The sequence below is a fragment of the Diachasma alloeum genome, unplaced genomic scaffold (genome assembly GCF_001412515.2).
Source record: "Diachasma alloeum isolate Michigan unplaced genomic scaffold, Dall2.0 Dall_scaffold_00881, whole genome shotgun sequence".
NCBI lineage: Eukaryota > Metazoa > Arthropoda > Insecta > Hymenoptera > Braconidae > Diachasma > Diachasma alloeum.
Genome location: NW_021681002.1, coordinates 66,798 through 84,120, shown reverse-complemented (window position 1 = coordinate 84,120; position 17,323 = coordinate 66,798). Strand labels below are relative to the sequence as shown.

Here is a 17,323-nt window from a genome sequence, read left to right as displayed (position 1 = left end):
TCGGGCGGAAAGTACTCGCTTTCCTCCCGCTGCTCAGACAGAAAAATACCAACTTCCCTTCGCAGATGTACCGGAGAATCGTATGTGCACCCCAGGCGAGAAAACATGATTTTCCGCCCTTGGTGCGCAATAAACGATTTTTTCTCCCTACATGCGCCGAATGTGAGCATTCTAACCTCGCTTCGCTCGGTTAGAATTGTCACTTTCGCCGCATTTCGACCGAAAAATCGTATTCAACCCTCGGGAGGATAATCAGACAAGCATTCCCCACGTGCTTACCACCCTCGCCTTCGGCTCGGGTGGTAATTTTGCACGTGCGGAGGACTTGTCTACTTTTCCTCCCTTGGTGAGAAATATACTATTGACAAATTTCAAAATTTGTCAAATGAATGTTTTCAGGCGATGTGGCATGATATACTATTTCGTAACGTGGAGCCTTAGAGACTCCAATTTCGTGGCGCTCGGCGCCACGAAAATTACAATAACTTCCTCCCTACGGGTCGAAAAGTTGATAAACAAACAATTTTGCCTGAATATTATGTAGGATGTCATACAACGTCGAGATATGATGTTTTTAGAAAATTTCTGTACGTTTTTCCGTAGGGGAGAGCGGGGCAAAGTGAAACGTTGTGTGATATTCTCCAAATCCCAATATCTTCATTTATAAACAAAGAGATTGGTAATTAGACAAGATCACAAAACGTTTCACTCTGCCCCGCTCTCGCCTATATATGTGCGGATTTTTGGGAACTTTTTAATGAATCTTCACATAAACAAGCAGGCGATCGCAGCCATGCGACAGTAGACTACCTCTTCATCGAATGCGTTGACTTTTTTGTTTTTTATTTCTTTCATCAATCATTCTACCTATTTCATTGGTAGTATGCTTCCGAATGGATGAGCAAAATCGGTTCAGTAGTTTTCAGGGTATTCAACAACATAGTTTTATGCAAAAAGTTGAATATCTCCGGAACTACTGATCCAATTTCGCTCATCCACAATACCAACATTTAGTCATATCGTCGCATTAAAATTGAGGGGGCGCAAGTGCTATGTATAAACATAGCTTTTACGCCCCTCTGATCCTAATGCGACGATATGAAAGCTAGAATCCTGTCGAGTTACAAGCTCCTAGCCCAATTTTTTCTCAAGTTATCGTGCGGACAAGGAATTTAGGGGAAAAATGGAAAATCAGTAATACAGTCGGGTTCCCATGTAAGATACCCCCATATAAGATACCTTGGCCTTGAATTCTCGAGGATTACCCCCACTTTCGACACTTTTATCGCTCCTAGAGCGTTTGGGTCTGAGGGCCTTTATAAGATACCCAAACTTTCGGTGATTTTATTGAAAACTGAAGTACAAAAGATTAGAATTTTTTCATTTAAGGTCAAATAAACATGAGAATGTTGTTAAGTGAACACGTATTGAGCCATTAATTCAATGATTGATTAGTCTATTGATTGATCTTAGCGCATTCATTGAATTGAGAAAGAAGCAAATGGGGTATCTTATATACGATTTCTGGTCCTCATTTTTTCCCCTCGCTGCAGGTGCGAATAGTGGGGACATGCTAATTCCAGGAATTTCACTCCCCTACTGTCCCGAAGGTATCTTATATAGGAATCAGACTGTATCTCGANTAGAATTGTCACTTTCGCCGCATTTCGACCGAAAAATCGTATTCAACCCTCGGGAGGATAATCAGTCAAGCATTCCCCACGTGCTTACCAATTTATAATTTTGCACGTGGGGAGGACTTGTCTACTTTTCCTCCCTTGGTGAGAAATATACTATTGACAAATTTTAAAATTTGTCAAATGAATGTTTTCAGGCGATGTGGCATGATATACTATTTCGTAACGTGGGGCCTTAGAGACTCCAATTTCGTGGCGCTCGGCGCCACGAAAATTACAATAACTTCCTCCCTACGGGTCGAAAAGTTGATAAACAAACAATTTTGCCTGAATATTATGTAGGATGTCATACAACGTCGAGATATGATGTTTTTAGAAAATTTCTGTACGTTTTTCCGTAGGGGAGAACGGGGCAAAGTGAAACGTTGTGTGATATTCTCCAAATCCCAATATCTTCATTTATAAACAAAGAGATTGGTAATTAGACAAGATCACAAAACGTTTCACTCTGCCCCGCTCTCGCCTATGTATGTGCGGATTTTTGGGAACTTTTTAATGAATCTTCACATAAACAAGCAGGCGATCGCAGCCATGCGACAGTAGACTACCCCTTCATCGAATGCGTTGACTTTTTTGTTTTTTATTTCTTTCATCAATCATTCTACCTATTTCATTGGTAGTATGCTTCCGAATGGATGAGCAAAATCGGTTCAGTAGTTTTCAGGATATTCAACAACATAGTTTTATGCAAAAAGTTGATCTAAGAGAATTCGAATTTAGAGAGAAAAAATTTCCGCTTCGCCCAGCCGGGAATCGAACCCGGGTCTCCCAGATACGCGCCGCGCACTCTTACCGACTAAGCTACCGGGAACCACAGAAATTCACTCTCAAATTCACCTCAAACACCGCCTAACCTCCTTTAGGCATTGAAGAAAACCTAAAAATTTATCTCCGGAACTACTGATCCAATTTCGCTCATCCACAATACCAACATTTAGTCATATCGTCGCATTAAAATTGAGGGGGCGCAAGTGCTGTGTATAAACATAGCTTTTACGCCCCTCTGATTCTAATGCGACGATATGAAAGCTAGAATCCTGTCGAGTTACAAGCTCCTAGCCCAATTTTTTCTCAAGTTATCGTGCGGACAAGGAATTTAGGGGAAAAATGGAAAATCAGTAATACAGTCGGGTTCCCATGTAAGATACCCCCATATAAGATACCTTGGCCTTGAATTCTCGAGGATTACCCCCACTTTCGACACTTTTATCGCTCCTAGAGCGTTTGGGTCTGAGGGCCTTTATAAGATACCCAAACTTTCGGTGATTTTATTGAAAACTGAAGTACAAAAGATTAGAATTTTTTCATTTAAGGGAAAATAAACATGAGAATGTTGTTAAGTGAACACGTATTGAGCCATTAATTCAATGATTGATTAGTCTATTGATTGATCTTAGCGCATTCATTGAATTGAGAAAGAAGCAAATGGGGTATCTTATATACGATTTCTGGTCCTCATTTTTTCCCCTCGCTGCAGGTGCGAATAGTGGGGACATGCTAATTCCAGGAATTTCACTCCCCTACTGTCCCGAAGGTATCTTATATAGGAATCAGACTGTATCTCGAAAACTTTGTATTAACGGGTATACATATGATCGATTCCACCAAATGTCGACCTAAAATATTCCCTCAAAATTTTTGGTGGTATTTTTATTTTCTTATCGTAAAATAAAAGTATAATGAAGAAAAATGAGCGCTGCCGGAGCTCTATAACGCAATAATTGACAGAGATATCTTCAAGACTGAATTCAAAGCGAAATATTCCAATTTGATTTATGCAGTTCGATAATTCATGACAAATTTTTTCAAAAATATAGATTTGATCGGAAACTTTCTCAATTTTTCAAAGAAAATATTGATTTTCATGTCATGATTGATTTTATCGTGAAAATCACGAAAAGAAAGTTTAAATCGTCCATTTTATGAAGATCCCCACATTTTTTTCAATTTTTCTCCTTCTCATTGTAAAATTTAGGAAATTTCCGATCTGAATTAGCGACTCTTTTTTGGTGCTGTGAAAAACTCAAGGGTGCAACGGGGAAAAAAGAAAAATTTAAATAGCGTAGTTTATATCATAACATGGTTTGTACATCTTTCTTTGCTGTACAAAAAAAGGTTGTCACAAAAAATTCGATATCTCGCTCCAATTCCGAGATATTGGGAGAAACAGACTTCTGAGAAAAAATAAACTTTTTTTCTCCCCCGCTGCACCCCCAAGTTCTTCACAGCACCAAAAAAGAGTTTCTAATGCGGATCCGAAATTTCCTGAATTTTACTGTGAGAAGAAGAAAAATTAAATAAAATGTGGCGATCAGCATGAAATGGACGATCTAAACTCTCTTTTCGTGATTTTCCCGATAAAATTAATCATGACATAAAAAACAATAATTTTTTCGAAAAATTGAGAAAATTTCCGATCACATCTATATTTTTGAAAATTTTTTTTATGAATTATAGTACTGCATAAATCGAATTGGAAAATTTAGTTTTGAATTCAGTTTTGAAGATATCTCTGTCGATTATTGAGTTATATGAGCTCCGGCAGCGCTCATTTTTCTGCATTTTACTTGTATTTTACGATAGGAAAATAAAAATAGCACCAAAAATTTTGAGGAAATATTTTAGGTCGGTATTTGATGGAATCGCTCACATATATTTCAATTGATCTAGATAGAACACATCGAGATGAGTATTTAAAGAAAATGAAATCTGTAGAGTAGTTTTTGAGATATTGAGGAAAAACGATTTTCGGATAAGTGACTATATCTCAGCAATCAGTTGACCGATCAGGCTGAAGTTTAGCAGAGAATTGCATCTCGATGATACCAATTTCGAGCCACAATTTCAGATTTTTATCAATTAATTTCACCGTATTAACCCTTCACGTACGGGGCAATTTCGTTTCCAAGCGTGGTGTACGCTCGATACAACCAGAATTAGATGACTTCTGATTAATGGAAAATTATGAAATTGACATGTAATTGAAGCTACAGTATTCCTTTTTACGATGTTATTTGTCTGATTGAGTTACTTTCCATGGTTTTGAAAATAATCAATTTTCAAGAGAGTCATTCACAATTTGATGAGTCGATCTCATGGATTGACCCCGTACCTGAGGGGTTAATGTTGTATTTTCTAAAAATGACCGACTCAAACTCAAACTATCATACGCGGACACACAGACATTTTCCAAAAACATAATTTCTCGACGTTTCATAACATTCTACATCATTTTCTGACAAAATTAAAAATGTCAAAATCCGACAAATGCAATGCTTCCATTCGAAAGCAAAAACAAGCCGCCCACTGTAGCATGCGACTGGTTGCATGTGACTGATTGCATGCGGCTGATTGGATGCATTCGGTAGGTGTTTCAATTGGTTAATTATTCCTTCTGTTTCTACCAATGCCATTGGTAGTGAGCTTCCGAGTGGGATTTATAAAAATTCGATGTTTAGTTTTATCTTTAAATCATTGTATACTAGGAACTAGAAATTTTTCACGGAAGTCTAACTTCCCATTTCTGACTGGTGGTCAGAGTTTCAAGTGCTTTCTCCGAAACTTTTGGCATACTAGAGTAGGGTGAGCTGCCTATTTGCGGAACACCACCCAAGAACGGAACAAAGTTAATATTTTGGTTGAATTTTCCCATTGTCGATGTCCCAACATACTGATTTTCATTTTATTGTAAAGATACATGTCTTCGTGTAATATTGCACTAAACAAGTCGAGGTTTTTCGTTTTTTTATGAGAGAAAGAAAAATAAAACCACCGGTGGTAGCCTTTTTTGAAGAAACACAATAGGATCAGACGTGGGGACTGTTGGGATTGTGAACAACTTTTCTCATATTCTAAATGTTCAAACGAGGCCAGTTGCATCAATATTGATGAATAAAAACCCGTCCATCAAATTTCATTGTGGCACTGTTGAAAACTTTACATATTTATCGAGATATGTTTGTGTTCTCCTTTAGGGCTGAGATTTCTACCTGACTCCCATGATCGGAACACTCAAAAGACAAACGTTTATTGGAGTCTTTAATGTAATATAGAAGTTCACAAACTACTCAGTGCTCAAGATTGGAGATCAATTTCAGTAATGGCAATAATATATCTCTCAAAAAATTGCAAAGAAATCATTTTCTATTTCAGGTCCATTGGCCTTGTATTGTTAGGTTAGGTTCACCTATACTGAATCCCATGTTCCGTAAATGGGTTGTCGGGCGTTCCGCGTTCGGCAAAAGTCTTCCGTTCTTGGTCTTTTTGACCTGATATTATTTAATATTTGTTATTTAATTTCCTGGAAATGATGGAGAGTTTTATTTATTTTTCCCGTACAGTGCACAAAATTTGGAATCAACTTGTATTTTTAGATCTGATGATATCTGAAAATTGCTATTTTATATCACTCGTCAAAGTCGCCAAACGTCTTAAATGTTCCGTAAATGGACAGTTCACCCTACCCACAAGCAAATTTAAAAAAAAATGGAAAAATCGCGATATCTTCACAACTTTGTATCGGAGTGTATCTATATTTCAATTGAATTGAATACAAGACAGCCTCACGAGTATTTTGAAAAAAGAAAAAAATGAAAGCGGTTGGGTAGTTTTTGAGATATTCAATGAAACAGTTTTAATGAAAAACATGAATATCTCCGGAACTATCTCACCGATTGCGCCCAGTCACAATATCAGCCTGTAATATCATCAGCGCTACAATTTAAATGCGAGGTCGAAGTCTCTATCTCGATTATTGCTTGAGTTATTGCGCGCACAACAATTATAAGAAAATAAAATGAAATAAAATTCGATTATTACCAAACTCAGCCCGGTGAATCATATATATTCTGATCTTATCAGATGGAAATTTTCGTGATGAGAATTTCTTTCGCAGGTCAAAGTGAAATCGGTTCGATAGTTTCCATGATATTTGCAAAAAAGGAATTTTAAAGAAGTGGTCATATCTCAAAAACTACTGGACCGATCGGGCTCATCCGGTGCCCAGAAATGTAACTCAACAAGACGACTCAAGCGTCAAAATATGAAATTTTCAGTGATTATTTTCCCCATCTAAATTTCAACCAATAAGAATGCAGGATTTGACCTTTTGCGGTGGAATGGGGGTCGAAATTTTTCGATGGTTTTTCAATTATTCCCAATTTGTCGCATGGCGACCAGAATTATCGATAAACAAATGGCAACCTGATTTGTCATATATTCAAGTTCATGCGGATGAAAGTCAAGTGCAGTTTAATGTCAAAATGGATAGATTTGGAGGGGATTCTCTAGATGTTATAGACCAAAATATCAAGAACAGTGTACCAGACAATACAACGGAGTCCAAGAGCGTCGTGTGGAATCAGTTCTGCTCTTTTAATAGAAACATACACTTTTGAATAAAGATTCCCGCGAAAACGTCAAATTCTGCATCCCTATCGGTTGAAATTCAGATGAGGAAAATAATCCAGCCGAATGCCCCTCGAGCTTCAAAATTTGTCAAAAATTTTCCTCAAGTTTTGCTGCATATCAACGAGTCGGGCAAGTTTGACAAAAAAAACCCTCGCGCTGCGCGCTCGGGATTTTTAACCTGCCAAACTTGCTATCTTCGTTGCTATGCAACAAAACTTTCGGAGAATTTTCGACAATTTTGAAGCACTCGGGGCATTACGACTGATTATTTCACTCGTTTTTCTGTGCGAATTTATGAAAATAAAAACGAACACACATACACACACACACAGACTGAGCGACATTTCGTAAAAACATCATATCTCCACATTTCATGACATTGTACATTATGACATTGTATCATTTCCAGGCAAAATTGGAGAATCATTAAATTCGGTGTTCACAAAGCTTCCATTCGGAAGCAATAAAATGAAGAATAATTTGTCTTTTTAAACAAATGAATTTACTTAAAAAATGAAATAAAATGTTCAATAATTGAAGATTAACGAAAACAATAACAATAATAATAATAATAATGACGATCAAATATCATTGGATCAAAAAATCATGGAAATCATTCCATTTTTGTTGCTTCCGAATGGAAGCATTGTGAATACCAAATTTTATGATTCCCCAATTTTTCCTGGAACTGATCTAGAATGACATGAAACGTTGAGATATGATGTTTTTACGAAATGTCGCTCTGTGTGTGTGCGTGTGTGTGTGTGTGTATGTGTGTTCGCTTTAATTTTAATAAATTCGCACAAAGAAAGGAGTAAACTGATCACTGTAAATTTTATATTTCGACGCACGATTGGTCTTGTTGGATTACACTTCTAGGCACCGGATGAACCCGATCNGTGTGTGTGTGTGTGTATGTGTGTTCGCTTTAATTTTAATAAATTCGCACAAAGAAAGGAGTAAACTGATCGCTATAAATTTTATATTTCGACGCACGATTGGTCTTGTTGGAATACACTTCTGGGCACCGGATGAACCCGATCGGTCCAGTATTTTTCGAGATATGACCACTTCTTTAAAATTCGTTTTTTACAAATATCGCGACAACTACCGAACCGATTTCAATTTTACCTGCGAAAGAAATGTTCGTCATGAAAAAATCTATCTGACGAGAGAAAAATATGTATGCCTCACCAGGCTGAGTTTAGCAGTTATCGCATTTTTTTTATTTTTTTAAATTTTTTAGCAAAATCGTTGTACGGCCAATAACTCAAGAAATAATTAAGATAGAGACTTCAACCTCCCATTTAAATTGTGGCTCTGATGATATTACAGGCTGGTATTGTGACTGGGCACAATCGGTTGGATAGTTCGGAGATATTCATTTTTTTCATTAAAACTGTTTAATAGAATATCTCAAAAACTACCCAACCGATTTCATTTTTCCTTGTTTCAAAATACTCGTGATGATGCCTTCTATTCAGTTCTATCAAAATATAGATACACTCCGATAAAAAGTTATCGAGATATCGCGATTTTTTTCTCTTTGTATTTGAAATTTGCTTGTGGGTACTCTAATACGCCAAAAGGTTGAAGAAAGCACTTGGAACTTTGACCATGAGTTAGAAATGTAAAGTTAGACTTCCGTGAAAAATTTCAGCTTGATCGGTCCACTAGTCCCTAGTATACAATAATTTGAAGATAAAAATAAACATTGAATTTTTATAAATCCCATTCGGAAGCTGACATTGGTAGAAACAGAAGGAAAAATTAACCAATTGGAACATTTACCGAACGCATCCAACCATCCGCATGCAACCAGTCACATGCAACCAGTCACATGGTACAGCGGCCAACTTGTTTTTCAAAGCGTGCGGTAGTCTACGCCAGGGGCATTCCTGTATCTATTGAAAGGTCCATTGGGTTTTATTGTTGAACTTTTTTTTCGAGGGTGTTGATCACGAATCTGATAACTGTTTTTACGAAAACAGGGGCCATCTATTTGTTTATTACAATTTAATTGCTGAAAACGTGTTTTTGCAAAAACAGTTACAGATATAAAAAAAAGTTTCAAATATAACATTTTCCTTATGCCAAAATGAATATTTCATGTCATATGACTTTTTCTCCTAACTGTTGTATCGCGGCTAGAAGAGATACGAGCGGCGCGTCACTGTCACGTACGGCAGGAGCGCGCCCACGAGAGAATTGTGGAAAATTAGTGGAAGATAGAGAAAGAAGTTTATAATAGAAAATATCCACCATGACAAAATACATCGATACGGTTATGTAACTTTTTTCTCTATTTCTTGTAGTTTATGAGATATTGGCGTTTTTGTATACGGTGATGAGACAGATCAGTGAACCGTTGGACAATCAACCTTAAATATCTCGTTAACTGTTATCAATAGAGAGAAATGTCAAAAAACTCAATAGATGTCTCTTAAAATAACAAACATTTTGTTTTTGAAGCTTTTTTTTCTATCGCTACTCGTTCGTGAAATATTCGCAGCGCGAGTTGAACTATGCGTCTGAAGTACATTTACCCAAGCTCCATGGAGCACAAGTGGTCCGTGCACACTCCCAAACTTAGTTTCGAAAATCAGCGTGGACTTCATTTTCTGGGAATATTTTCAAACAAATCCTCTATCCAAAGGTTTGCATCACTTTCCTCTATCAAAATTTTATTTTTTAATTTCAAATTCACTTTTCTCCGCAGGCGAGAGAGATAGAGCAAAAAGCTTCAGGAACAAAATGTTTGCTATTCGAAGAGGGATTTATTGAGTTTTTGACATTTTTCTCTATTAGCAATAGTTATCGATATATTCAAGGTTCATTGTCCAACGGATCACTGATTTGTCCCATCGTCGTATACAAAAACTTCAATATCTCATAAACTACTGGAAATAGAGAAAAAAAATTACATAACCGAATCGATATATTTTGTCATGGTTGATATTTTCTATCTGAAATATTTTTCTCTATCTTACACCAATTTTCCATAATTCTCTCGTGGGCGCGCTCTTGTCGTACGTGACAGCTGACGTGCCGCTCGTTTCTCTTCTAGCGGCGACAACTCCTCAACTACAATAGTTAGGAGAGAAACTCATATGACATGAAATATTCATTTTGGCATAATGAAAAATTTTATATTCTAAATATTTCTTCATATGTCTGACCATTTTTGCGAAAACACGTTTTAAGGTACTTCCGCAGTAAGTATACTTGGTGAAAATTTCGAAATGGTATAAAGGCGCAATATTTGGATCATATGTTGTTGACCACATTAACAAGATATTCCAAAAATTTCAAGTCCCTGGTCCACCCCATTTTTGAGATATGCATCGCCAAACATTCCATTTTTGTGTTTTTTCCATTTTTGACGATGTATATCTCGAAAATGGGGTGGACAAGGTACTTGAAATTTTGGGAATAGTTTTTGAATGTGCTCAACAACATATGATCCAAATATTGCGTCTTTATACCATTTCGAAATTTTCACCAAGTATACTTACTGCGGAAGTTCCTTAAGCAATTTAATTGCAATACACAAATAGATGGCCCCTGTTTTCGTAATAACAGTTATCAGATTCGTTATCAACACCCTCGAAAATATAAAGTCCAACAATAAAACCCAATGGACCTTCCAATGGGCACATGAATGCCCCTGGGTGTATGGACTACGGGGCCCAAACCTTGCTTATTTCGTTCCTGGGAAATCAGCAGCGAGCCCGTCATTTCGGGGATTCTGTTCACCGGGGATTGGTCCATTGGTGATTCTGTCGCGGACCCATCCAACCAACATTTTGTAAAAACCTCATATCTCCACGTTTTATGGCATTTTAGATAATTTACAGGTATATAAAAATGAAGACAAATGAAATTTCGTATTCACAAAGTGTTCTTTCGCAAGCAAAAGAGAAAAAGGTCACCTACTATCTTCTCCTAAACTATCTGGAATGGTCGTGAATTCCTCAAATTCAAAAACCATGGATAACAATACAGATGTGGAAGAGGAGAAAACAGACTTCACCGAACGCAATGAACGTGATAACAGACAAATTGCAAAAATATCCATTAAAAATCCGTGACATTGAGTCTTTGACGCAGAGTCACATGAAGATTTTACAAGTTTTGTGAAACATACGACGAGGTGAGTGGACCGCAATACTAATATGAGGAAATATATGGAATGTATACAAAGAATATAATGGGACGACTTACCGGTGTCTCAGCATCCACGGTGCACTGTAAACAAATGTCTTCTTCTCCGACAAAGGGATTGACTCGATAACCACTCACTTTTTGCTTACTTGAATGAACTCACTTGTTGTAAAACTGATCAAACGACACTGTAAATTGCCAGTGACCACTGATCATGTGCTACGTTTTTTCCGCTCGGCTTCCAGATTCTCGAAATCTATGATGGTGTCAATACCGAGTTCACTGAATCCCTGCACTTCACAAGAATAATAATAAGCATTTTTATCGTTTTTTTTTCTACATCTCCGTCAGTTTTCAAAGAGAGAGCAGAAGATGCTCTCTCTTGGACAATTTTTTTTTCACACGACTCCATAGGTTGAGAACCCCGCAACTTTGATCATAGTTCTTGAGGGGTTAAATACAACTTCGGTAAGAAGATACAACCCTCTAGCTCGAAATGTCGATTTTAAAGCTATATTGATTGAAGATGAAATCAAATGTGAAAAACGATGAGACGCCTGCCCTTGTGGAGTGAGTACTGTGCACGCTGCGTCCCCTTCTCTCGTTCAGACTCGCTCAGTTGCACCCCCCTCCGCTCCGCCCCACTCTCTCAGTGCGTCTTCACTTCTTATTACGTTTCTCGCGACGTTCTTCCCTCCTTTTTTAAACCATTCCCTGATTAATATAAGGCTTAAGATTCGGAAACTCATCACTATTTCAATATTGTTTACCATTGGACTTTGCGCAACGAGGAATGGAGGTGGAAATACAGCCCCTTGTATGGATATTTTCCTTGAGAAATCAATGCGACAGAAAGAAAGGTAAATCATCAATAAATTTTCGGAAAAAAACATTCCATACCTTTTCACTACCAAAACAAACATGCACTCATATTCGAAATGAAGGTCACTACTTGAGAATTAGACAATTTGGGTGGCACTACTGGCGTTTGGTGTCACGTGTCTCATTCGTTTTTTTTTATATTGGTTGCTTGTCCACCTCCGTTCAATCCTCACGTGAATAAATGAGTGAGTGCGTGAATCAGTGACGATCGAGCGTTCAGCAGCGTTGAACATGTCCACGTCAAGGTCCCATTTAGCACGGAACATCAAGTGACCCGCGCGAAGCGACGTTTACATTCCGTTTGCGTCAAGCTCGTCGGAGGATTGCGGGGATTCTAGAAATACCACTAAACGAAACGTTGTGAATCTCATTACAAAAGTGAGTAAAAAACTACAGGAATTTAAGGATAAACAGAAGGACAAATTCGTGCCTGAGAGTGTTATTTGGGGTGAAAAAAATGCCCCAGACGTTGGATCAAAAATATTGGTGACTGATAAAGTGTCAGCGCTCAGTAAGCCGTGTTCCCTCCGTACAATGGATCACAAAGGCGGTGGATAACCTGCAAAAATCGTTGACAAACAACAGCAGCAGCTCAGAGACTCGAATCAGGTAAGATACAATTCTGAACGCATTCAACCGTGATTATCAAGAGGCAGTCTTTGTTGGAAATTTCCTTCTGAACAAGAAAGGTCCTTTGATATTCTCCCCCATCCCTTCCCAAGATAATCACACATTCAACAAAGTCCATTTTCTGAAGACTTCGAATTCACTTCTCAAATTGATTCCAACAGCTCAATAAATTTTGGATTATCTCGGTAACGAGTAAATTTACGAAATATTTTCGTAAGATCTTTTTTGTGAATAATTTGATTCTCAACCAAAAAGGTCCTGTGTTTGGAGGGAAAACTGAATTTAGGGTGGATTGGAAAGGGGTAGTGGAAATGCCGGTGAAAAACGAACGCACTGAGTCTATAAAAATATACTGATTTATTCGTGGAATCGAACCACCTTAGCGTCACTTGTTACACTCTGTTAATTGTCACTGAAATTAATTCAAACTGTTCTGAATTTAACACTGGAGATTTTCTGAATAATATACTGAATAATAGGAGACTGTACTGAGAATTTAAATAGGAGATGTACTGAGAAAACAAAATGTCTCGAACGGGTGATGTACTGACGCTGTTCGGACAACCGAAAGAGCTTTAGAAAAACGATATACTGCTCGCTCAACTCATTTGCTACGACTCTCTACGACTGACTGACTCTGAGATTCGGTGATTGACTAGGCCTGACCGTTGACCCGAGGTTTCCCGAAGATTTTCGTAAGTGGCCGATCTGTGGTCAACCGTTGATTACTGAATTTTACTGGTTTCAAACACCCCGGGGGCATTCAAATCAGGTTGTTGAATTACTGGATCTGGTTTCTGCTGATGCTTGCTAAGGGGAGAAAAACAGGGTGAGAGACGTATCACTTGCCAAATTAAAAAACATATGGAAGATGATACTAAACTCTCAGTCCTGCAGTTCCTGGATGCCCCTTGCTGTTGATCGTCTTCGTCATCTGGGTGAACTTCTTCCGGAGGTTGTTCTGGTGTAGGTGGGTCTGTAGGAAGCAGACAGAGCTTGGTGATTGGTCTGTCAAACACCGAGTGGACTGCTGTGATGTTCTGGAGATTAGGCGACCCATCTTGATGTCTGCCGACTTCTGCTTTGCTCGTTCTGACTGTGGCTACTCTGGTGAGCCCATCTGCTCCTGGTCTAGACGCGATGACTCTGGCGATTGGCCACTGGGCTGGTGGAAGGTTATCGTCGACCATCAGCACCATGTTACCAACCTCGATGTTCTGCTGACGTGTCTTCCACTTGTAGATAGCCTGGTATCGTTGGAGACACTCTTTGGACCACCTGGACCAGAACTGCTGAACTATCCGAGTCACGGGTTCCATCTCCTCATCTTGAGGGGATTCTCGTCGACGTAGGATGACTCTAGTACTATCTGTAGAGGCTCGCCGATTAAGAAGTGTCCTGGGGTGAGAACCTGGAGATCTTCTGGGTCGTCTGACATCGGACAGATTGGCCTGGAGTTTAGGCAGGCTTCAATCTGAACTAAGACTGTGTTGAGTTCCTCAAATGTTAGCGTTGTCGTTCCCAGGACTCTCTTGAGGTGACGCTTCGTTGATTTTACTGCTGCTTCCCATTTGCCACCAAAATGCGGTGCTTTAGGTGGTGAGAAGCTCCACTGAGTCCCATTGGTGGCGAGAGCAGCCTGAACACGTTGATTTTCTTTAGATGCTTGGTGATAGAGCCTTTCGAGTTGATCTGCTGCTCCGACGAAGGTGGTGGCGTTGTCACCGTACATGACTGCTGGAATACCTCGTCTTCCGGTGAATCTCTTGTAAGCTCCGAGGAAGGCTTCTGTGGTTTGCCTGTTGACGAGCTCTAGGTGAACTGCTGACGTGGTGAAGCACACGAACACTGCGATGTGCACTGATCCCGGTTGAGCATTCGTGGGTCTCCACTTGAGGATGGCGAAAGGACCTGCATAGTCCACCCCCGTGTGGAGAAATGCTCTTGCTGGTGAGACTCTGGTTGCGGGCAATTGACCCATATGTTGCTGAGCCTGTCTAGCTCGGTGTCTAGGGCAGATAGCACAGCGTAGGATGTAGGCTCTAACTGTGCCCCTGCCACCATTCATGATGCCCTCCTCGTCCAGAGTTGGGGTGAATTTCGCTAACTGGTGATTTCTAGGTAGCTGCTGATTTCTGAGAAGTACCCTGAGTTCTGAAACAAAGTACTGGTGTTGTGTTATTTTTACCCAAAATAATCTCGCAACGTTGAGTTCTCTGGTCGTCAAGATAGATCCCGGGGTCATTGGCTGCCTCCTGAATCTGTCGATGGCCCTGTTGATGGTCACTGTTACTGCTAACAGCTTTGCCATCGTGCTGTATCTGTTGAGGAGCTCGGCAATCTCGTTGATTCTCTATACGACTGGGTGAGATTTTGTNTTGAGTTCTCTGGTCGTCAAGATAGATCCCGGGGGCATTGGCTGCCTCCTGAATCTGTCGATGGCCCTGTTGATGGTCGCTGTTACTGCTAACAGCTTTGCCATCGTGCTGTATCTGTTGAGGAGCTCGGCAATCTCGTTGATTCTCTGTACGACTGGGTGAGATTTTGCTGGTTTCGCTTCTTTGGCCACTTCTGGGATGTCCATTGGTGGAGCATCGATAGTTGATCGTGGCCAGTCTTCAGGGTCCTGATTTATCCAATCAGGTCCTGTCCACCAGAGGTGATAATCTGCTAGCTGACTTGGTGTTATGCCCCTGGAAGCGCAGTCGGCTGGATTCTCCTTCCCACTGACGTGTCTCCAAGTGGCATTCGGGAGAGTTTCATGGATTTTTACCACTCTGTTGTGGACGAAGTCTTTCCATCTCGAGGCCGGACTCCTGATCCACGCGAGAGCTACTGCTGAGTCTGACCAAAGGTGAGTTTCTACCTGGTCTAGCTGGAGCATCTGCTGCGTTGATGTTACGAGTTGAGTTAACAGGAGAGCTGCAGTAAGTTCCAGACGTGGAATAGTCATGCGCTTGATCGGTACTACCTTGGTCTTAGCGCAGACCAAAACTGTGGAGGCTGGCTCATTGAGATTCTGAGTGCGAATGTAGACCACGGCACTCATAGCTACTGTTGAGCCATCTGCGAATCCGTGTAATTGGATGTCGTTTGTCTGAGGTGAGAGTCTTAGCCATCTGGGTACTGCAACTTTATCTAGTTCGGTGAGTTCGTGGCGAAATGACTCCCACCGGTGAATGTACTCTTCGGGGAGGGGGTCATCCCAACTGCATTTGAGTTTCCAGAGATCCTGAAGGAGAATTTTCCCCTGGACGACGACTGGAGCGATAAATCCCAAAGGATCGAAGATCTGGGCTATCTCTGAAGAGACAATTCTCTTGGTGATCGTCTCTGTGTTGAAGTCTCTGGATTTGTACTGGAATGTGTCGGACGACTGATGCCAACACAGACCCAGTACCTTGGTGACGGACTCTTCAAACTGAATGACTTCTTCCTCTGTTGATAGGCCGAGCTCATGCAAGAGCTGAGGGCAATTACTGCTCCATTTCTGGAGAGGGAAGCCTCCTGCCTGGCAAAGTCCTTGTAACTGCCATACTATCTCCTTGAGTTCTGCTGGTGAGTCTGCTCCGCCGTAGATGTCGTCTACGTAACGACCTCTGGTGATTGTCTCGACGGCTGCTGGAAATCGTGGACCCTCGTCCTCTGCTAACTGCTGGAGAACTCTCAGAGACAGCCATGGGGAGCAATTGAGCCCGTAGGTGACGGTGGTGAGCTGGTAGGAGATTTGCTGTTTGTTGTCGTCAACCCACAAAATTCTCTGCAGGTCCCAATCGTCCTGATGAACTCGTATTTGCCTGAACATCTTGACTATGTCAGTGCCAAACACGAGCCTGTGCTTTCTCATCCATGTTAGAACGTCTATGGCATTGGTCTGAACTTTTCCACCTGGAGGTAGAATGTCGTTGAGTGACGTTCCTGATGAAGTGGGGCTGGAGCCGTTGAAGACGACTCTCAACCTTGTGGTGATTGCATCTGCTCTCAGAACCCCGTGGTGTAGAAGATAATAAACTGGAACGGGTTCTGCTGTCTCTGGTGCTCTTTGCATTTGACCCAAAGTTTCGTACTCGTTGATGAACTCCTTGTACAGCTGGGCATATGCCTGATTATTGATGAGTTTGCTGACTGTAGATCTGAGCTGACGCGAAGCTTTGAATTTCGACTCCCCGAGAGCTGCTGTGGAGGTTTTCAACGGGAGCCTCACTATGTACCGTCCCGTTGAATCTCTGCTGTGTGTAGACCTGAAGTGTTTCTCACACTCCAGCTCGTCTGGTGATAACTCTGAATTTTCTGACTGCTGAACTGGTAACTCTTCCGGGACCCAAAATTTCTGGAGAAGTTCTAGAAGTTGTTCGTTTGAGGACGTCCTTACAGCANCTGGACCCAAAATTTCTGGAGAAGTTCTAGAAGTTGTTCGTTTGAGGAGGTCCTTACAGCTGATAGGGAGATCCTCGCTGAACAACCGGTGCAGTTGATTGGACCTGATAGAATCCAACCAAAGACTGTGCGTTGGCCGACGACTTTTGACTGCTTGGACTTGA

General features: G+C 40.4%; 1 protein-coding gene across 1 annotated transcript; it reads right to left on the bottom strand.

Annotated features, from left to right (window-relative positions):
• Window positions 1-14,088: 14,088 nt before the first annotated feature.
• On the bottom strand, window positions 14,089-15,093 carry LOC107045169. Its single transcript, XM_015267329.1, has one exon. The coding sequence runs from the start codon at window positions 15,091-15,093 to the stop codon at window positions 14,089-14,091; it is 1,005 nt and encodes a 334-aa protein (XP_015122815.1).
• Window positions 15,094-17,323: the final 2,230 nt, after the last annotated feature.